This window comes from Egretta garzetta, unplaced genomic scaffold (genome assembly GCF_000687185.1).
Source record: "Egretta garzetta isolate BGI_Z169 unplaced genomic scaffold, ASM68718v1 scaffold287, whole genome shotgun sequence".
NCBI classification, from domain to species: domain Eukaryota; kingdom Metazoa; phylum Chordata; class Aves; order Pelecaniformes; family Ardeidae; genus Egretta; species Egretta garzetta.
Genome location: NW_009260435.1, coordinates 9339458 through 9362211, shown reverse-complemented (window position 1 = coordinate 9362211; position 22754 = coordinate 9339458). Strand labels below are relative to the sequence as shown.

The window sequence follows — 22754 nt, the reverse complement described above, 5'->3', positions numbered from 1 at the left end:
GCACACGTAGAAGTTAGTTATCCCATTCTTCTGAGAATTTTGGACTCAGACTCACTCCATGCGTTTCCGAATAATCAGTGATACTACTTGCCATCCTGCTGACTACGCCAGTTTGTTGCAAATGAACTTCTTTACACAATTTGATTTAGTAGTAGTTTAGAATTTATTTGTGCCTTTACAGCAAATCATGGATTTGATTGTGATATTTTAACAGCATTCAATCATCTGTTGATTAACAAAGTGATTCAACAAAATTAATTAATCAAAACAGCGACTTAGTTACAGATTTAAAGGTTTGCTCTATTACTGCACAGTAGAAGTACAGAAAGGAAAATTAAGTTACACTTGAGTTGGAATGATTCACAGAGAGATCATGGATGCAGAGGGTAAGGACGACCCCCCCGTTGAGTCACGAGGTTCAGAATAGACCCCCCTTCTAAATTCCTTTTCCAAAAGGAGCCTAGGTGCGGCTAGGTCTAATCTTAGTCTCAGACTTGGTCAATGGTTTATGTCTAAGGATTATGTGTCTAGCAGCAGTCTAAGGTTTGTTCACATTTTTAAGGTGGACCACAAGATTTTTAGCAGCACTTGATCTTTGACTAAATGAACATTCACAGGGTTAGTAATTAAATCACACGTCTACAGACTACTGAAATTGATTCACACATGCATACACACAAACATGATTACATCCATAAAATATGTATATACACACACACAAGGGTATACCTGCTAAAATTCCATTCAGTAAAATACTCACGTCAAACGTCTTGGCATTTCTCAAGAAAGAAAGGTTTCAGCCCAGGCGCTGCTGTCAGTCTTTGGTGATGGATCTCCGATTTGCAGACACTTCAGAAGCGTCTCGCTCAGAGGGAGATATTGGTCACAGCCTGCTGTGGTCCAGGAGAGCTCCAGGGGCCTCACTTTGAACCACTGATTTATAGGATCATGAGATGCTTGGCTTTAGTCATCCTGACCTCAACCCAGCTGGAGATTACTGAAACTCCAGTAACAGTGGTACCACTGGGGTTGTAACAATGGTACCACTCTGTGGTTGCGACCCAGGTGAAGCACGTTTCGAGGCTGTCAGGGGATAAGTGACTGTTCCTGTTCTGCTCCCCGCCTTGACCAGTGTTTCCAGTATGGATAGTGCCTCTCCCTGCCTCAGTCATGTTTCTGGTACAATTATGGGGCACCTAGCTAACCAACTCACTACACAAAGGCTGAGGTCCAGCGGGGCGGGGGGGAATGTACAACCACAAGTCCTCCCGACAGGAAAACTTTTTTTACACTTTTTGCTGCTAAAGGATTTGAGCAGGACAAAAGACCCCATCCACAGAAACGTACTTCTGTGCACAATCAGACTGATTCAGTAGGCGTCTCTTGCCTTTAGTGGGAATATTATTCTAGAGAATATAGGGAGTTTCTGTTTTATTTTTACAAAATAGACATGACTCATTTTTCCACTTTCATTTCTGCTATTTTCTCTACCAGAGTCCACCAGTTTACACTTCTCTAAAAGTACCTACTAGGGACTAGAACACAGAAGAATTAATTTCTGTGTGCAAAGGTAGACAACATGGCTATCATGACTAAGAAATATTTGACTAGGTCCTTGGTCCAGAATGGCACTCTCAAGATGATTAGGTCTGTAGCAACTGTCAGATTGATGACATTCCAGGTGTTAAATAAGGAAGGACTCAAAGCCTGACTGGTTTGGATGTTTTGTCCACTGAGCAGCAAGCATCTTTGGCCAAAGAAAAATATTTTTTTCTCCTTTACAGTTTGTTTGCTGCAATAGAATGACTGCAGTTTAAATGCAGGTGATCACTTTAAAACCCACCTATGAGAGGATGCTGTATTTTGATTCATATAAGTAACCTAACAAATAAAATCTAAAGTGGAGTTTAGAGCAGAAGCAGTACCATTTTAGCAACCATAAGGTTTTCAAACATAAAGCAGAAGTATTGGTAAGTTTGTTAAGCTTCTAATAAGTTATATTACAGCACTAGACAAAGAAAAGTGCACTCATCCTCTGCAGTGCAGGGCTAGATGTTTGTTGTCAGTTAAATTGACTTGTTGCATGTGGTAGGATAAACAGACCCTTCTATAGTGCAATCAGAATCACTAACTCCTGCTGTGAGTTTACAAGAACTGGTAGCAAGAAAGAAAACAAAACAGCGGAAATAGACAGATCAGAGACTTTAAAATGGAGAGCCCTAGGTCCTGAATGTCAACAAAAGCTGTCATAAGCAAATACTGAACATCCTAGAATTGTATCTCTAGTTTGTTCAGGAGGTCAGAGAAAGCAAATGCGAGGTGGATGGGGCGGGAACAGAAAGAAGCCAAGCTTATATTCTAGACTCTGATAGAACTTACCTCTTCTGGCTGAGATGTTCTGCTGCAGGAAGTTTCCTCAATGTCATAGAATCATAGAATCACTTTGATTGGAAAAGACCTTTGAGATCATCGAGTCCAACCTTTAACCTAACCCTGCCATCCCACCACTAAACCATGTCCCTAAGCACCTCATCTATCCTTCTTTTAAATACCTCCAGGGATGAGGACTCTTTCAGCATAAAACTGATGTGTGATGTTTTACACAGATTTCTTTATAACTGTATCACTGTTGTGAATTATGGACTACTAGAAAAAAGAAAGAAAAAGATCGGTTTGGAACCTTGGCAAGGATATACTTTGCGTAGTTAAGAGGTTGGAGGAATAGAACAGGACTTATCTTGTAGATTCATAGATTTCAGTAAGATCTAATGTGTCATTATTCCAGGTTAACACGGCACACTCCATTACTACCATCACGCACACGTTGCTGCATAAGCTATCTAACGAAAATGCTAATTGTTTTCTTTTAAAACATTCCTGTTTTCTCCTAAAGGGGTTTTGGTTTGGGTTTTTTTTAAGCTAAAGATTAAAATAAGTAGTTGACACTGGCTGATATTTTCAGTGATATTCAGGATCAGCCTGACTCATCTTCCACAGCAGTCAGTGGTAAATTATTATTAATACAGATTGGGAGAGAATTTGAGAACTTCTCATACTCTCTCTCAGTACATTCAGTTTATCCTATCCATTCACTGTCCCTGTGATTGAGATGTAGCAAATTCCTGGTTCTCTTCTCCTGTTCAGCTTGGCAACAAAAGTGTTTTAATCAGAACAAAAGTTTAATGACATACAGTTACACTATGTTCAACTCGCATTGCATAGCCAAAGATAGCTGTATGTGGAATAGAAAGCATCATTCATAAAAAGGTCCACCACCACAGAAAGAATCCATTAAGGCTGAATTCTGTACAGTATATAACAATTTGAAAAGGTGGAATTTCACAATATGAAGGAACAAGACAGATTAATGCTCTAGAAGCTCCAGTCTCCACTCTCTTTGATTTACTCTCCAGCATCAGAAAGCCAATGGGAATAACCTATATATAAATATATAGCATATATAGTATTGGACTATTAGCCTGGATAAGCTGCCTTCTGAATTTTAGGTGTTAAAAACCAAACAAACAAATGAAGTGTTGTCTTCATTTAATTCAAGTTAACTAATCCACACAAATATAAGGGAAGGTGTTTTCACACAAGTTAGCCCACGGGGTTAAATGTAGCTCCATCAAATCCACCACATTTTCTATAACAAAAATGAGCCCTTTTAAAAAAATCTTGGTTTTTCTGGGCAGAATAATTTTACATAGCACTTTGCACTCCAAACAATTATTTTTTTTAAATTCATAAATAAATTTAATTTCAAGCAGCAGAGAGTCAGTGTCAATATTATAGAATCATAGAATGTTTTGGGTTGGAAGGGACCCCTAGAGGTCATCTAGTCCAACCCCATGCTACTCATTGATACATGCTCTAAAGATACTGAGTTTGTAAGAGAAAAGGAAATCAGCTTTAACTTTACAACCTTGGCCAAATCTGAATTTCCTTTCTCTTCCTATATAAAAGCTAATTTTACTGCACAGTCAGATAATACATTGTTTCATTCTTCTAAATAAAGTTATCCTGCTGATTTTATTTAGCTATTATGGTCCATCTCATTCCTATCTTTTTATAAGTGTCCTTTAAAAAAAATTGTGTATTATTCATTGTGAACAAGATATAGAATGATTTAGCAACTTAGTTAGAAATCCTGTACAGTGCAGCTTTAAGTAATTATCCAAATACAGCAAGAAGTTTAATGGCTGCCACTGAAACTAAATTTCTTGTCATTAAAAATCTGCTAACAAATTACCTGTTTACATGTCAGTAGTGGTCCAAACGCTCTGGCTAATACTGAAATACATCTAGCAGCAAAATTTGTACAGGTACCCTGCGATTCAGAAGCACACCCAGATTAAAATATTGAGACTGTGTGTTTTTGCAAAAATACCGTTAACTACCATTCAAAAGGGGATTCGTGACAAGTCAAAGTCAAACTCACCTGAAAGTTAGAAAATACAGAACAGTGTTCAAAGATTCTGAGCAAGCTAACTGGGCACTGAATTTCCACATTTTGATGTATCAGGAAAAAAAAAAAACTTGTTCTCTGAAGCAGTAACGCTTGGGGTAAGAATATTTAATTGACCTTGCAATGTTCAACCAGTGTAGAGAACGTAATTACAGATTATGCCAACATAACAAATAAACATCACTGTAGAACAAATTTCTAGGAAGCCACTAATGGTGAGATCCAGAAAAAACTATGCATGATAAAGGAAAAACAAATACGTTCTGGGCATAAACTAATTGGGGGGGGGGCGGAATCATTTTCCCCCACTACAATTACACAAGACACCCCTCTTCTCTGTAGTCCTTCCTCAATTCCCGTGCGAGCTGCTGGAAAACTTCTAAAGGAATGTTTGCTTCCCCTCACATATAGATGGATGGGGAACCAGGGGGTAAGGAATTTCTGTATAAATATAAAGAAGATAGCATCTTTCTGCTGCCAACCCACGGAAATGGCAGCCAGTTCTAAAGGGTTAGCAATTTGCTGTAGTGTATGGTTCACAAAGTTTAGGCTGGAGAGCAAGTGCACAGTTCAGAGTTCAATGTTCACGGTCATCCAATTAAAGAACAAGTAAACATAGCCAACCTTGTTTATATTGTACTGTTACAACCTGATCTATTAAAGGACCTTTCGATACATACCGAGAGTCCTTTTAGGGAATTATTATGTGCAAATTGACTTGGAACCTGTGCTGGTGCTCTAAAGTAAAGACTTGCAGAATTAAGTACCTGGCTCCTCTGCCATCCCTCCAAACTTCCCTTTTTTCTTTAAGCCCCTGTGATTGTGCTAGTGCAGGACTTCAGTAGTTTGCTTAGACATGACCCCCAACAAAGGGTTCACCAATAGCAATACAGAAATAACTTTCCAAATGTGCCCTTGTAATGAGATTTTTGGGCTGCACGTGCAGACAAAGTTTGATCAAAACACCCACTTTTGCATTTAAAGATGCAAATACGGCTAGAGACAAGCAGAATGGGAGGTTCCAGATGAAAGCGTTTTACCTTACTGAGGCACTTTACACAGACATTTGCGATTGCTAGGTAGTTTTATGGCAAAATCACTTGTGAATCTGTAAGTGATTCCCACTTAAATGTGAAATATATATCAGAAATTTCTATGTGTATCTGACAGAAAATATCACTCACGCTCTTTCACTGTTTATTTCTCTTGATGTATTGAGAAGCCAAGTGTGCTAACCTACTAATTATCATTTCAGGTCAAACCACCAATAATTCAGTGGGTGAGATATCTATACAGGTGGATGTCTCTACACATCCTGGAACTGGTGAGCATAAAGTCACTGTAAAAGGTAAGTTTCAAATAGCTAATCTTAAAAAAAAAGCAACAAAGTCCCAAACCCCCAAGCACTACATCTTAAGTAAAACATACAAATAATGAAATAAGAAATATTAGGTATTACAGTACTTGCAATGATACGAGTATGCTTCAGGTGATTAGGATCATACTTTTTCCTTGCTGAACATCAGCAGAAGTTAAGATTACGCAGGTAAGTACTGTCTGTGTTTCTCTGCACAGACAGTTAAAGTGTATTATACAAAGTTATGGACTTATGAATTCAAATGTGCCAAATTTGACTTCTGAATTGATTGCATATAATTTAGTTTTCCAAAAGCTGTAGCAAAGCTGGGTGGTGAATAACTGCACCAAAGCTTAAAAAGTTTCATTTTTAACAAAATCCCTTTGTTCTGTACAACCTGAATTCCAGAGGAAACCGAGTATCATTTAGATTAGCATAAGCTGATTTTTTAATTACAGTGAAGGTAGCAGACAAAAGAGCTGTTAATGTGAAGCATTTCTAAAATATACGTTTATATTTGCTACTGTTTTAACTGAAAGTAGTCAACATCTTACTTGGCAGAGAACAGGCAAAGCTCTTCCTAGGCTTGCCAGATATTGGTATCCTATAGGAAAAGCGCCCAGGTCACCTTTCACTGGCTACACAAAGTCATACTGGATAATTAATTGGAGCTCTTCCAATGGAATTTCATTTCACTTCATTTCTTTTATTTCTTCATAGTTGTAGCAATTAATAACCTAAACTGGCAAACAACAGCTATGTTCCGGCCATTTGTGGAAGTTTGCATATTAGGTCCTAACCTAAGTGACAAGAAAAGAAAACATGGAACCAAGACAAAGAGCAACACCTGGTCACCAAAATACAATGAAACTTTCCAATTGTAAGTCTTTTTTGTCTGTTAATTGCATATTTTATGCAAATTTTGTTAGAATTCTTGCAGTTAAACCAGTAAGAACATTAAAAAAAAAAAAAAGCCTAAGGCCACTATACACATCAGAGTTCATAGACATGGACACAACTTCAAAATTATTTAGTAACTTGTATCTTTGTTTTATATGAAGATGAATGATAATGACTAAGCTTTCAATCTTACAAAAGCTGGTTAAAATGTGCATTTCCCTACACAGGAAAAACTATTTATATACCTAGGAATCTATTTGCCTAACTGGTTATCTGGACCAAAGCATTAATTATTACTGCTAGGTATCTGGGCCTTTGTGACTGTTGAGATATCTAAATACGCAAAGGGTTGTGCATGTGTCAATGGTATTATTCCTCTCCATTATTTAATCTGTAAAGCCATGAGAAACTTTCACTTAACCTGGAGGTTTAAATTTAGCACTTCTCACAGTACCTCTCACCTGTTTACTCCTCCTCCTCTTTCATAACTGAGACCAATACATTTTCCTCCTCTTACCCCTTACCAGATGCATTTTACAATGCATTTTACTTCTCTTACCCCCAACCCTGACTAGAACAGAGTTCACTTTCTCAGTGTCTGACCACAAGGCTCCTTTTGAGGCTTGCTGCCAGTGATTTTTCTTTTTTTTCCTGCAGTTGACTTAAAGATGCGGTTATGATAAATGTGGAACTAGTTGAACATTTTACGTACTTTCTAGGGAAAGGTAACAGTGTTTATTTCAGATATTGAGGGAATGATGAATTCTCTGTCCCTGTTCAGGTCAGTGGGAACGGAGGCTACATCATTGTTAGCATCTGAAAGGTTAACTGCCTAGAAGTTTTAAAACTGAACGATACTCTGTTGCAACAAAATGCGACTACAAAATTAAACTGCCACTATCACTTCGATCTTTACAAGATTCCTAGAGTACGTTCATTCCTTAGGTGAATGAAAGTGAACTCCTTGTTCTAAATTTGTATTTTTAATCCATGCAGCATTTTGAGTAACGAAGAGAAGCCAGGAGCCTACGAACTTCACCTCTCAGTGAAAGATTACTGCTTTGCTAGGGAAGATCGCGTTATAGGAATGACAGTTATTCAGCTGCAAAACATAGCAGAGAAAGGTAGCTGTGCATCTTGGTACCCCTTGCTGAGAAACATCTCTGTAGATGAAACTGGGTTAACAATTCTTAGAATACTTTCTCAGAGGACCAATGATGAAGTTGCTAGAGAATTTGTAAGACTTAAATCAGAAACCAGATCTGCTGAAGAAATGGCCTAAAATATCCAAATAATGCAAGATTGTCACCGCCAAGAATATAGATACAATGCTGTTGTCCAAATAGTGCATGCATGTGCAAATCCGTGGGAATGTTTAACTATGTTTTCAGTGTTTGCCAGTACTTATGTACTATATTTGCAAGGTATGTCAAGGAGCTGTACATCTTTTATACATATTTTGGTCTTTAGTAAAGTAATTGTTCCAATGAAGTGCCAAAACTAAGATTAAGAGTAAATGTTTCATCATATCTTTTTAAATGTTGATTTCACCTCATCACAATTCCTTTATTTTTTAACATTTATTAATAAATAATTAGCTTTTTTAAATTGAAAAAATAGGTTTTCTCTGTTAAACTACTGTGTTGCTTATTCTAAATTAAGTCACCTCCCTCACTATTATTTTATTTTAAAAAAGATGTACCTAGTTTTCTTCAAACTATCATTTTATGCAAGCCTCATTTTAGGTATCTTACTGATAACTTTTTCTATCATTACTACAGATGCAGTTACTTATAGGAAGTGTTTGTAATTTTATAATTACCAATATAAAGTAATGATTTTTGCATAAAAACTGAAAAAGGATGGAAATATTTTATGCTAATCTTTTTCCAACCTTTCATAAATATCACTGTGAAGAAATGCTGTTAAAGCAAGTTCTCAAGAAGCTGTGCTTATCAGAGTTTGTTACTGATGTTTGATATCTTGAGATAACTTTGTTCTTCAAAACTGCCAAGGTAATACCATATTTGTATTAAAAGAGTAAGTCAGTATCTGTAGAAAAAGACTGCCATACAGTACAGTATATGTGCTTTTAAAAAAATCATTTTTTTAAATGATATGGTACTGTACAAGGGTTAGTAGTTTGGAATACATAATGCCGGTTTGTGGTTTGTTTCTAGAAATTGTTTATGAAAAGAAAAGATGCTGTTAGCATTTTCACTCAGAGTTATTAATGTTGCTTTACATACTTAGCTGTAACATCAGTTAAGTGCTTTATTTCTTTATTTTTTTTAGAGAAGTTCAACAGTTTGTACTTATGCAACATTACTATGTATTGCACTAAAGCAAACTCCGTGTCCTGTAAATATATTTAGTGAGAAATTGTAAAATAAAGTATGAAGAAACTGCTGTCTAGTTTTGTCATTTGATATTATTTATGTACCTATAGGCCTTACGTGCATGTGAAGCCTACGCAGTGGCTTACAATACAGCTTTATAATATATCAAAGTACAATTTCCAGTGTCTAGCATCTGGCTCTTTCATAAGTGTAAGATTTGATATGTCAGTGTCCTAAAAAACTATAATAATGACATAGGCATATATATGTATATATAATATAATGTTCTGTAATAATACACACAATACACAATGTTCTGAAATAATACACATTTGTCATTGGTTTTACTTAGAAGTGTTTCTAATAACACAGGTTGGAGTTCTCAGCTTTGCTTAGGGAAAAAATAAATAACAAGGGAGGACAGCTAGTACCACAGAGGTAAACCAGATTCTTACCAGGATATACTTTTGTGAGTTATTTAGATGAGATTTTAAGGCTGTCTTTCAACACTATTGTGGTTTAACCCCAGCCAGCAACTAAGCACCACACAGCCGCTCGCTCACTCCCCCCCAGCGGGAGGGGGAGAGAATCTAAAGAGAAAAAGTGAGGAAACTCGTGGTTTGAGATACAGTTTAATAAAACAGCAGAGGAAAAGAATAATAATTGAATATATAAAACAAGTGATGTACAGTGCAATTACTCACCACCCGCTGACATATGCCCAACCTGTCCACGAGCAGCTATTGCTGCCCCCAGCCAACTCCTCCCAGTTTATATGTTGAGCATGGCATCATATGATATGGAATAGCCCTGTGGCCAGCTGGGGTCAGCTGTCCTGGCTGTGCCCCCTCCCAGCTTCTTGTGCACCTGGCAGAGCGTGGGAAGCGGAAAAAGTCCTCGACTGGTGTAAGCGCTGCTCAGCACCAACTGAAACATCAGTGTGTTATCAACGTTATTGTCATACTAAATCCAGAACACAGCACTAGGCCAGCTACTAGGAAGAAAATTAACTCTATCCCAGCCAAAACCAGGACGAACACCCTCAATCCTCTTGCTTGAATACTAAAAAGTACATTTGCTATAAGTATATTTAGACATTTAGAGAAGATCTGTGCAGCCTTTAGAGAGTTAACAATACTTCACTAAGATCATGGGGGGGGAAAAAAAAGAGACCCAAGTTATCTTATTAGTGTATAACCTGCTGATAATTGTGCATTGCAGAATACATTATGGCAGAGGGAGATTTTGATGGGCAAATTTTTTAATCCATCACTTCAGAAACCCATTTCTCCATGTGAAAAGTTATGCTGGTAATTTCACCATTTCAGGTATATTTTATGTGTCATAGTATACTTAAAAGTAAAATCCAGGCACAGCTCCAGTAGCTTCAACAAAATTAAAGAGGATTTTTATCTGTGTCTGTATAATACTGCCTCCTGAGAAATGTCTATTTGTATGTACAAGTCATACTACTTCCTAACTGTATTTCTGCAAGGTATAGCCCAAAGAGTCTGCAGTCAATGACACATAAAACACAGAATCTATTAACAAGATTTAATGTACAAAAACATCAGCAGACTCAGTCCCAAATAAAAAAAGGGAAATAATCAAGAGGTGAGGTGTTCCTGCAATACAGAACATTATTGTGGGTAAAATGTAAAGAGAGTTCCACAGTAAATCATTTGTGGCTCTATGAATTAAAATAGAAAGGCTGGAGTAGACAGCTTCTTTTTTTACCTAGAGCACTTTTATAATATTTTTCTGTAGCTGTTTATTCTCCAGTAAAATGGTATGCATTTTGGTGCATAATGTATTCACCACCCACTTAACTATTTATTCCCAAGATTCACCTATACAGGAATAATAGCCAAACTTGTCAAAGAAGTCAGTTACTGCTCTTAATCCTTAAGTAATCAGGCAATCTGGTAAAGCGGACCTTTATAATCTACAGCTTTAAACAGTACACTTTAACATTCCACTATTTTTAACAGAGGAATATTTATTTTCTGCATCAAAATTTGTCATGTGGAAGACGAGAGGAAAATACGTTGATGCTACATCACAGGGCTGTGTTAAACGTTGTTATGAATCAAAATGCAAGTGTATGCAATGGTGCAGCACAAGCAGGTCAAACTCAAACATTTCATGTAGTAAACATGACTGATTGATAGGGAAAAGGTTTCAGTGCTGTTTTAAAAGCTATTTAGCCTCTTTTAGGGAAGTAAGTATTACATTTTAAAAAAATAATTTACATTTATGAAAAAGTTTTATTAATTCAACTGAGCTACCCTTCGTGAACTGAAAGCTACTTCTGCAGTTTCACTTCTCGGTGACAACATATGTAGTCAAAATTCTAGTTGGAATTCCATTTGTATTGGTTTGTTAAGATAGCAAATATAAATATATACACTTAGGGAAATAAAGGAAAAAAAAGACAGGGGATAACAGCAAAATTAATTTGAGAACAAAAATTTCCATGCTCCAAGGAACAGTTACTACATGGAAAGGGGTAATGGTTTTAAACTAAAACAGGGTAGGTTTAGACTGGATATAAGGAAGAAATTCTTTACAATGAGGGTAGTGAAACACTGGAACAGGTTGTCCAGAGAGGTAGTGGAGGCCCCATCCCTGGAAACATTCAAGACCAGGTTGGACAGGGCTCTGAGGAACCTGATCTAGTTAGTGGTCTCCCTGCTCATTGCAGGGGGGTTGGACTAGATGACCTCTACAGGTCCCTTCCAACCCAAAACATTTATGATTCTATGATACCATTTGATGTGCACCTGGAAAAAACATTTATAGAAGCTTGTGATATGACAGCACTTCAAATTAATCGCTATACTTGGAACTGACAACTTACTATAACTGTTCAATAAGGGTTAAGAGAAAAAATTTTTTTCCTTTTTACTTTGCTTTCTAGGATGGAAATGTGATATAGGGAATTGAATTAGATTTTCCTCGGTATACTTCATAGCTAACATCTGACAAAAAAAGGAAATAGTAACATGTGAATTAAATACATAAATATAAGATGAAGCTAATACTAGCAGACATTCTGAAATCTAGAACAACCTATCTAAAAATCATTTTATTTTGTCTAATATTATATGTAAATGACACCTGCATTAAGAACACAGCACTTGAGCTGGCCTTTAACCTTTTTCCATGGGACTCTGAACCCAGGAAACTGCTAAAATCCCAATAGAAATATCTATCAGCTGGAACTAGGTCTGCATGGTTCTTCATACACTCTATGTCCTTTGGAGAGTTACATTTGCATCAAGATAGCAAATACACCAAAAGGTGTTGGACAATCACCAAGAGACTCAACAAGTCCCAGCAACAAACTATGAAAATATTTTTCAAATTATTTCCTCACTATTGGCTGTTATCTATAATCTTTTGTATGCAAGTAAATCTAGACTTCAGTAAGATTTCAGTCTCCTCTTATGCATATGTTCCATCACTGAAAATCCCCCTAAGACTTATTTTACTAGATTGTAAATAATTGTAAAAAGTTTTTCTGTACCCTGGAAGGATCAAGAGATTCTTTATGAAGAATTCAAATGTGTGTGCAAATGCCACCATTTAGCTTATTTATCACTCTAGCTATATTCCCCATACACATTTTAGCATATTCAGAATTACTGTTTTCTTTGTCCAGCTTCTTCACAGGCATTTTCATTTACAAAGGTCATTTACACAAGCTTACTTAATACCAGTCACAAGCTTACTTAATACAAGTATTCCACATTTAAAAGGAGAGTTAATTCCAAGAAGCTTTGTAAGTTATTATATGTGGTGCACTGATGAATTAAAGAAGTGATTTACACAACTTACTCATATTAGTTGTTAAAAGGAACTGTGGGCAACTATAAGTCTTGTGGTTAAAGGAGAAGGTGAATCGCTTTATTTTTCTATCATTGTTATTTCCAGAAGAGGACACAACAGAGGACAGGAATCTGTTCTCAGTGAAGTCAATGGGAGCTTTGTCTAGTGGCTGATCTTCAGTCATTTCATTTAAGCTGAGCAATTTAGCTTGAGTTACTGTAAGGGTATGATTTTCCAGTTCAGAGGTTGAATGGAACTTAGAAACTCATTAGAAGTTAAAATGAGCTTAATCAGAAATGTGCGTCAGAGGGCAGTTAAACTCCTCCTCTGAGTGCTGGATGTGTTTTGATAAACAGATGTTATCTTGTCAAGACTGCGTCACTAGCACAGGTTTACACAGGAGAAGGGATTAAGGTGCCAAATGCCTACCCTAGAATCACAGAATAACTTCAGTTGGAAGGGCCCTCTGGAAAGCATCTGGTCCACCTCACTCAAATCTGGACCAACGAAAACAGGCTCTTACATGGAGAACTGCAAAAGCAGATGTACCTTCAGGTTTTGCACCTTAAGATAGATGCAATTAGTACAATAGACTAAGACAAATCTAACAAATAGCTCAACCGTAGCTGTAACATATGGCAAACAGTACATATAAACAGTAGCTTCCATGGCTCTGCAGCTAACGAAGTTGAGTGGGTCTCAAAATTAGCATCATTGCCTTTTAATTGTGATAATTACAAAATCTGTACAGGGTCTCTGTATAAAGACCTTTCATTAAGAAAACAAGATACAACAAAATTAGAACATGACTGAATTTATGGATTCAATCACTACAGTTAATACTAATCAAGAATATAATTATTATTTTGGTTTTAAGCTCTCCATTAATTCACAGTTGTCCAAAAGCAGCTGTAAACGGTACATCTAGTTTCTAACACTTACTATTTTATGGTAAGAAAGGGACTGCACAGAATTTACTTACAGAGCCTTTCATCCTTTCTACATGCCCTTTGCCCTCTGTGATTAAACGCATGCCAATTTGCAAGGTGTGATCAGCTGGAAAGTTACTGCATAATTGTATTTAAAAGACAGACTTAGACCTAAGTTTTTCTCCCTTATCAAAATTGAGAAAAAAGTTACACATCAAATGCGCACAACAGGAGAATAAAATCCAGCTATTTGAAACTGCAGATTTTGGTGGATGATAATCCAGGATATTTAAACCAAGAAAAGTAATATTTTCCCTGAATAAGAGAAATCTGACTTGAACTTTTGGCGTCAGTATCATCAAGAGTCTCTGGACCACATATGCACTGTACATACAGGACAGCTCCTTATGAAAAACTATCTTGTCAATTAGTGTTGAAAACATGCCAGCTAGTGTCAAACGGGGAAGTGTCTTTAATTCTGACAGATATTCAACAGAATTACTTGAGAAGCTTACCGAAGAGAAATAACAAAACAATAATTGTTTTTCTCTCACCTATTTTATCAGTTTTCATTGATATTCTCATGCTAGTGACTGTAGAAATCAAATTTGTAGGCAAATACTGAAAACAGAAGAATAATTTACCATTACCGCTTTACTTTGAATTAAATACCCATTTCTTAGAAATACCTTGAAAACTAAAGATAAGAGCTGAACGAATATGTGGAAAACATTAAATTATTGTATTACATTAAATTCAGCTAGCAGACATAAAATTAACACAAATTCATTCAGTGTTATTTGTAAAATACAGCTGGGCAAGTGTTGGAAATTGTTCAGTTGTTTACACGTGCTTATTTTGATGGTATTTCCATATCATTTGTGTTTGCCTTTTGACATCACATTTACATGATTGACTTGTACTATCAAAAATTCATGGAAATTAATTTTCAGGAAACAAATTACTTTAGAAATTATAATCAAGAGATGGAAGACAAACATTAAACTGTGACTAATGAGCAGAACTGGGATATTACAAGAAGTTGTCACTAAGTACTTGTTGAAATAAAGAAAAATTAAAGCACATATCTTGAGAATATCTGCATCTGGTTTGTGTGCTGCTCTGAGTGAGCACATACACACACTACAGTGTATAAATCACTTTGTAAATTAACCTAATTTGAAGACAAACCCAATCGAGAAGAAAATGAACCAAAGGCCTTTATAACTGACAATGAGTTTACCTAAACAAACTGTTCCTAAATGACTTATGGCCTGTGACCATTTTGCTATGAGAATTCATGTTCAGATTTCAAAGACTGCAGCAATTGAAGCTGAAAGCCTTCCCTGTGAATTTAGCTAACTTAATCGCTACAGAATATGAAATAACAAGCGGGCATAGCATATACTTTGTAGTGAAAGCCATTAAACTGCAATAGATTAATTGTCAACTAAATAAATACAAGACAATCAGAAAAGTTAATCCATGCAAGAAAGAGAAGCCTGCTCTTTAATGTTTTTCTGATATTTATTTCTACTACAGTATTGACAGTACAGTAGTAGGCTACAGTACAGTCCTAGGATCCAATCTCCATTAACTTGGGGTCTCACATAACACCTATTTCTCTAGTTTTTCAGAACAATATTAGGAGTTCCATGCAAAGAGGACAACCCAGAGAGCACTACGGACCACAGAACCAGCTTACAGCTCTGGTCTGTAAACCGGACATACACTGCTGTTTGACTATATACATAATGGATAAAACATACTTACATTGGTAAGCACAATTGACTTTACTGGAGTTGTAACAGAGCATACTCAGGCAAAAATCAGAGCCATCTTCCCTTGCCCTAGATATGCAAGAGCTTGCTGGCAATTACTGCTCTTGGTTCTCTGCAGTTCCCCTGATTGTTACTGAGGCAGCTCTAACTTTCATTCCTTTGAAGTCCAAGAAGCCCCACACATTTTGTTCAACAATGTTTACCCATTTAAGCAGGAAGTTTTTTGTTGATGAGTGATTGCAGTTGACTGCAATGCGAGTAAAGCCTCCAGGCCTGAGGTCATGACACTAAGAAAACAAATGTCAATTACTGACTAGCAGAATCAAAAAATGAAAAGGAATTGCCAAAATATGCACTAAACAGCAGAACACTAATGGAAAACTACAGTATAGTGAATATGTTCCCCTCCTCTAGATAAGTCTCCTAGATGCCTTTGAGTAGTGAAGGCACTGTACATACACAATGCCTGCTAGTTTCATTTTACATTACAACACGCGGCAGAGCTTTGTTCATAAAACCCACAGAGTTTATATGCATTACACGGCAGTTGTACATAAAAAGCACTACATACAAGTAAACTGGATATGTTTTAAAATTCTTAGTGACCTAAATTTTAGCATTTGAAAGATATATTAAAAAAATAAACAGAAACGCAAACTGTGACTTTGCCTTGCTTTTACAATTGAAGTGACACAGTATGGGTGCTTTGAATGAATAGCTGCGATCATTGTTCTTGGGGTAGAAGAAAAGACCCCGGAAGACAAGGAGGTAGTTGCTAAGAAAGCGAGGGGAATCTCAGCAGGGGTGGCAGAAAGAGTAGACTGCATTACAGGTGAAGGGTAAAATGGCATGAGTACCAGGATATTTTACAAAGATAAGGAAAGGAAACAAACATCTTCATAACATAATCAGCCAGCAAAGTATCTTTTTACACAGTCACCTTCACTGTATTTTTCCGATGGTATGGTGAGATATTCAGAGGAAAAGATGGAGAGGAAGAAAAGAAAGGGATGGACGTGGAAGAGGGCTGACAGGCAGTCTGGCCTTAGACCAAATTCCTTAACTCATAGCAGAACCAGAAGACATTAGGCATGACTTTGATCAAAGAGACACAGAAAGGTAGATCAATCTCTGTATTTTTGTCATGTTCTTGTCTAGTCCAAGAGTTACTTCTGTTGATTGTGACTTTGGTGTAGGTACAAGACAGAATTCTATCCCCAAGAGGATCTCCTCACTCCTTTTGTACTAAGTGGAGTCTGAATACATGAGTTCTGATTTTTACTACCCTTTGTTACAAAAAGATAAATATACTCCCAGCCTGGAAGCCATGACAAACAAGCTCAAGCTAAAGAGTCTGCAGAGATTATTTCCCTGAATAATATATATCTAAGACACAACAGCATTAAGCAGGTGGAATATTCTCTTGAGGAGCTTGAGAAACAATAGCAATTTGCATCTAATGATGCATCAAAGGATCAACATGCTAATTTGCACCTAGATGACAATATTAAATCAATATGCCCTTAAAATGCTGTCATCTTTTCCTATGCAAACTCATGTGCCAGACTGAGCTTCCCCAGCACAATGACCACTGTGAAATTAGGTCAAATCCCTCATTCTCCGCTACTCAGCTTGGCATTAGAGACGAAACATTGCAGGAGCCACTAAGTGAGCTGGAGTCAGTAGCAGCAGTGAACTTAACTCCTATCAAATATGCTCTATAATGTTCAATAGCCCATATAATTGCAGCACATCTTCACTCTACTGCGAAGAATTTCATTTCTGATCAGGGAGAAATTCCACAGCAGAAAAAAGTAAAAACCAGGAATACTGTTTACGGTTAATGTTTGCTTACTGCATTTTTATTAGATGGATACAATGAAGAATATAACTGAATATATATCCTTCACTGTCACACAGACAATAAGCAAAGCTTATATATAAAATTTATTGCATTAATTGAATTTTTTTTTTCTATTTACAAAGTGCTTATAAACACCTTGCAATTTTGGCAAATGCTATTATTTAGATTAGCTGGCTAAATAAACTGTGAGAATGGATTAAATCTTTGTCAAATGCTCTGAGTCAGCTATTAAGGCTAGCATCAACTAAGAGAGTCCTATCTGGCTGAATGCAATGGCTAGAATCAGGTTATTAAAACAGAGAACTGCTTTAGAATCCAGTGCTTCATACATTGTTTCTATTAGCAACCACAATCAACTAGAATACTTAGAGTTTAACATCTGTCTTTATGCAGAGAGCAAAGTGAGCACTTTAGAAAACATAACTTGCCAAACAGAAGAGAAAGCTTGCAAGAACATAATTTATAGTTGCAGTTTGCATCTGGGTGACAGTATCAAATAAAATATCATTGAAAGAGAGATACACAAAACAAGATACAATGCAATAAAACAGAGAAGGAAGGGCAGAATGCAAAGGGCCTTTCTGCATAACAAAGACTGTGCAATTCTAGATCAGACCTGTCAGCTAGAGAGTCCTTTGAGACTTTTACACTGTAAATTATTTAGACAACTGACTGACAGAGGATAATTAGCAGATATCTATATATCAAGTTGACTGTGCCTAACCATAAGACAGAAACAAACAAAAAGCTCTTCAGATCATATTGTGAGGGAGCTCTAGTAGGAGGAATAAAGTTCTAGCCACATTCTGACATTCCATTATAGGAACAAAATGTATTAGATTTATATCAAGTACCAAATATACTTTCAGTATTCCTTTGGTTAATATATGATAGGGAAGTGGTACAAGAGGCTTTTCCCATTCTTTTTTCCCACAGCCCACGCTCATTAAAGGTTTGTTGTCGGAGCACTATTTGAATAGAAATTTTAAAAGGCTATTGAACTCAGTGGTAACAAACACAGCACAGCGTCTTTTACTACGTAAAATTGTAAGTCAGGCAATGCCATTATATCAGAAAAATAAGCTAAATTGCAAAAGGAGAAAAACACCCCACCCAAGACCATTAATACAAGTTGGACTCTGTCCAGTCAGAGCTAAAGTTGTATGGTGTGAGCAAGGAGACATGTTAAAGACTGCAGAAGCACTGGGTCATTACTTACGTAAAATTTTGAGTTTATGTGACTTTTCAGCCTGGTAATCCAAATGGCTGTGCCCTTGCTTCCAGGCCTGCTTGAGGCAGGGTTCTTAACTTATGTTATCTCTCCCTCAATATTAATGCACAGAATACACAATAGCTGTTAAGGTTAACAACAATACACTGCACACCAGGGCTTTGTAGCAGCTCAAAGACGTGAGCAGTAACCAGTGTAGTATGGCAGTCCAGGAGCTTACTGGTGGATTCTTTGTCTCAAACCCAAAATTAATTCTTTGTATTTAGCCTGCCTGTTTACATTACAGAAAGGCAGGTTAAGAGAGGGCAATTCTTCTCCAGCATTAAAACTTCAACAGTTTATTGTAATATCCATGCTACTTCAGTAATACCCAAGGAGCAATCATGATCAGGTAAACAGTTCCATAAGCATTATGAACAAAAACTACCTGAACCAGAATTTGTATTCCAAAGGAACTTATAAATGGGTGCACAAACTCACACTGAGAAAGGTAATCTTGATACCACAACATTTAAAAGAAATCTAGGGAAATTGTTCAAAATTATATTTCTAGTAAGGATATTTGTTCTTTTTTTCATCATTACAGTTGAAAGTAACCCTGCACATAATTCTGCATTATTTAAAGAACCATCAAAAAAAGCATATGTCAAAAATAGCAATATTGACCTTGTACCAAAGCCTGCCTGTAAACACCTATTTCTTGAAAAAGTCTAGTAAAACCAGACATATGTTCTGCAAAATCAGGAGTATTAAAACAAACAAACAAAAAAGCTTGATGAAATTAACTGTGAATATGGTGTTTCTCACTCACTGTTACTCAGTAAGTAAAAAAAGCCCATGAATAATCCACCTCCTTGAATTTCTGGAGAGAGATATCAATATGAAAAGTATACCCATTTTCACTGTAGTGAGGGTAACAATGTTCAGAGGCAAACAAATCATTAATTCACAATTTAAAAGTCATCACTGGAGAATATTCCATAATGCTTCTTTACCTACATAGCCAATATTTGCTTAAAAAAACCCACTGAAACCCACTTTTGAAGATCTAAGGAGATCACAGTCAGCTACAGCTGTACTGTGCAACTAATACCTTGAGTCAAATTCCTGTTAACCCTTTCTGTGTGATATGAACAAATGATTAATGTAATAAATATAAGTTCTGGGATCCCGATTATAACGAGAACAAAAGCATGAGGCACTTGAGAACACTGTTTACACAGATTATGGAAGCGGAACATAAATATGCAGCTCATAGGTAGCTCTTATTGGGAAAAAAATCTGGGGGAACTACACAACTGAACAGGCAAATGAATTGGAAAAGTAAAATCTGAACCTCTGTCTCAGTTCAGAACCTTCTACAGCTACAACCTATACTCAGTATCATCTTTGCTAAGAGAAAGATAGTAGGTTTCACTTAAAAACTAAAGCTAGGATGCTGTATACCCACAGACAATTATAATTAATAAAATTTTCTTTATTATCATCTGGTAAAGCTGTTTGAGATTTGACCATAAAACAAGGATTGATAATAAATGACAGTAGGAATCAAGCATTAGTGCTGTTTAAACCCATGTAAATTAATTCTCCTTTTTACTGATTTTTTCTGTTCACTCAGTTTATATATGACCAGTTCATCTGTTTCTTTTCACTCTTCATGAGTAAGGTATTAACTTTGACTAGAGGTTTCATTATTAAAAGCAGGCATCCTTTATGTTTTCTGAAATACTAAATTTTTATTCTGTATGAAAAATACATCACATCATTTGCAATTATTTTAATTTCTCTCAGTTTTTTCAGAAAGAGATACTTTTTTTTTTTTTTTTTTTTTTAAGAGGTTATTCAATAATTTTATGCCCTTTCCCAGCTAAAAATGCAAGAGCTACTCCTAGGAACTAAAAGGATGTTGTATGTATCACAGCCATCAATAATTCCTGGAAAACAATTAGCAGTTTTTCTACTAAACTGTGAACAACAAGATTATACAAGTACCTAGCTATTTCACAGCCTTGTTAATACATTAAAAATTCCCCAGTTTAATTAAAAAAAAAAATAAATAAATATCTATACAGGTCACAGTATTTTTTTTTAAGCTTTTGATGTACACTTCAGCTAGAAGTTAGGGTCGCATAGTTCTACAATGTTCCCCCCGGCTATTTTAAACGTGCCTGCCTAGCTGAAACAGTACTATGCAAAAACAAGATCTTATGGTATCATAGGAACTGGAAGTTGTTCCCAGAAGTAAAATAGTTCACTAATAAAATATGGAATTATTACAAAAAACCTATGAGGTTTTAGGTCATCTTCAGTTCTTACTTCACTTGCCAAAATTCTAACACTTCTATATTTGCTATCACTAGATATCAAAAAGGCAAGTCCAAAGCAAAAATTCAAATATTCCAAAAGGCTGAGTATTCTTCCAATTTAAGGAACTACTTAAATTCGTTAAGCTACAAGGACAAATTGAGATCCAAATTTAAAATTTAAATCTGTTAAGGTTTTAATTCAGACTTAGCATGCTGTCTGATCTATGATTATACCGAATTTTAAATTAAGTTACAGACAACTATGTAATATACTTTCCTCTAGGAGAAAGTAGGGAAGAAAGAGTTATCTGCTTACATCTGTGTTTTAGTAGAACATGTTTTTGTAGCATAGCTGATACATAACTGATACTTTACATATGCCACCTATTATCTGTAAAAATGCAACCAGAAGTAGATATTTTTGCTGCAAAGGGATTCTCAAAATAGGTAAGGCACACTAGAATAAGAAAGGGAAACGGAAGCAGAGACAGGTGCCATGTCAGAACAAGGAACAGAGCCAGGCTTCTGAAAGCCAATTCAATCATCTATCTGCAGGTTATGCATTTCACAATTAGTTATTCTGCAGCATTATTCTGACTAACTAACCCAGGAACTCAAGAAGCTTAGTTTTTTGCTTCATTGGCACGTGACCATACTACTTGTGAACTATAACTATGATGTTGCCAAAAATTATTCAGAAACATAAAAAGGCAGAGAACTGAGGGTCATTTGGAAATATCACTATGAACATTTCTACGAGCCCACACAAACAAACAATCATACAGTTATTTGATAAATTTGTGCCTGTGTTCAAACTGGAAAAATAGGGACTTTAAGTCTTATTAGCCTGAGCTCTTCCCAAACCAATTTAATATTTCTTAATGTGAGAGAAATTAACTGGAAACCAGTCTCCCCTATATCTCTAAAAGCCCCTGAGTTCAGTCAAGACAATTTTTATTATTAATCTTGAATTTGCCCAGTAATTAAAAGATAAGGAAGTATTAAACATTATATGGCAAAGATCTTCTGCTATGATTGTTGGAGAGAGCAAAGCATGTCTGCTGGACACGAAGGATTCAAGGCAATTCTTTCACATTAAAAATACATAGTTTTTAGTTATTAGCCAGGAGCTGCTTTTATGCTATGAATTAAACTTCACAGAAAATGGCTTAAATTAAGAATAAGATTCTTCAATCATTGCTGGAGTAATTAATTCCCATTGGATGTTCCTAGGACAGCAGAATAAATATGTATGGAAAAGAAGCAAAGGCTAACACCCACACTCTGTCAAGGTTATTCTGTCAGCTGGCAAGAGTTACACAGCAGAAAACCCATACTTTTTTAAGAAGAGGTGTATTTGAACTTTAACTTTCCTTTAACTTAAACTATCAAAGTAGTAAACTTCTACACTTGAAAAACTGACGCATATACTATTTAAGTAGTTTGGCTTTCCTCACAAGATATATTTGAAATATAACTTCTAAGTCTTTACACAAAGTGGATCAAGTCCATTTTAAGGATGCATATATAATGTAGTGTCCATATACGGTTCTTTTAGATGGAAAACTTTAAGAAATAGATTTTAAGTAAAGGTCAATCCAAGGACTTTGGAAAGAAAAAAGACCCAAACCCAAAGAAAGTTCAGTTTGAAGCTTATCAGCAAGGTTACTATACAGAACACACTCATTAAAGATATCCTATTTCTGAAAATATTTGTTATTTAGCATATAGTTAGCTTTTAAGTCTTG

The 22754-nt window shown here is 36.1% G+C and overlaps 1 protein-coding gene across 2 annotated transcripts in view; it reads left to right on the top strand.

Annotated features, from left to right (window-relative positions):
* The window catches only part of UNC13C (unc-13 homolog C), a 178488-nt gene extending 170481 nt beyond the window's left edge, over positions 1–8007 (top strand). For both annotated transcript variants that reach the window (XM_009643989.2, XM_035899467.1), the window contains 3 exons: positions 5724–5816; positions 6546–6705; positions 7722–8007. In XM_009643989.2, coding sequence (XP_009642284.1) covers positions 5724–5816; positions 6546–6705; positions 7722–8007 — 539 coding nt within the window. The remainder of the gene's footprint in view (positions 1–5723; positions 5817–6545; positions 6706–7721) is intronic.
* Positions 8008–22754: the final 14747 nt, after the last annotated feature.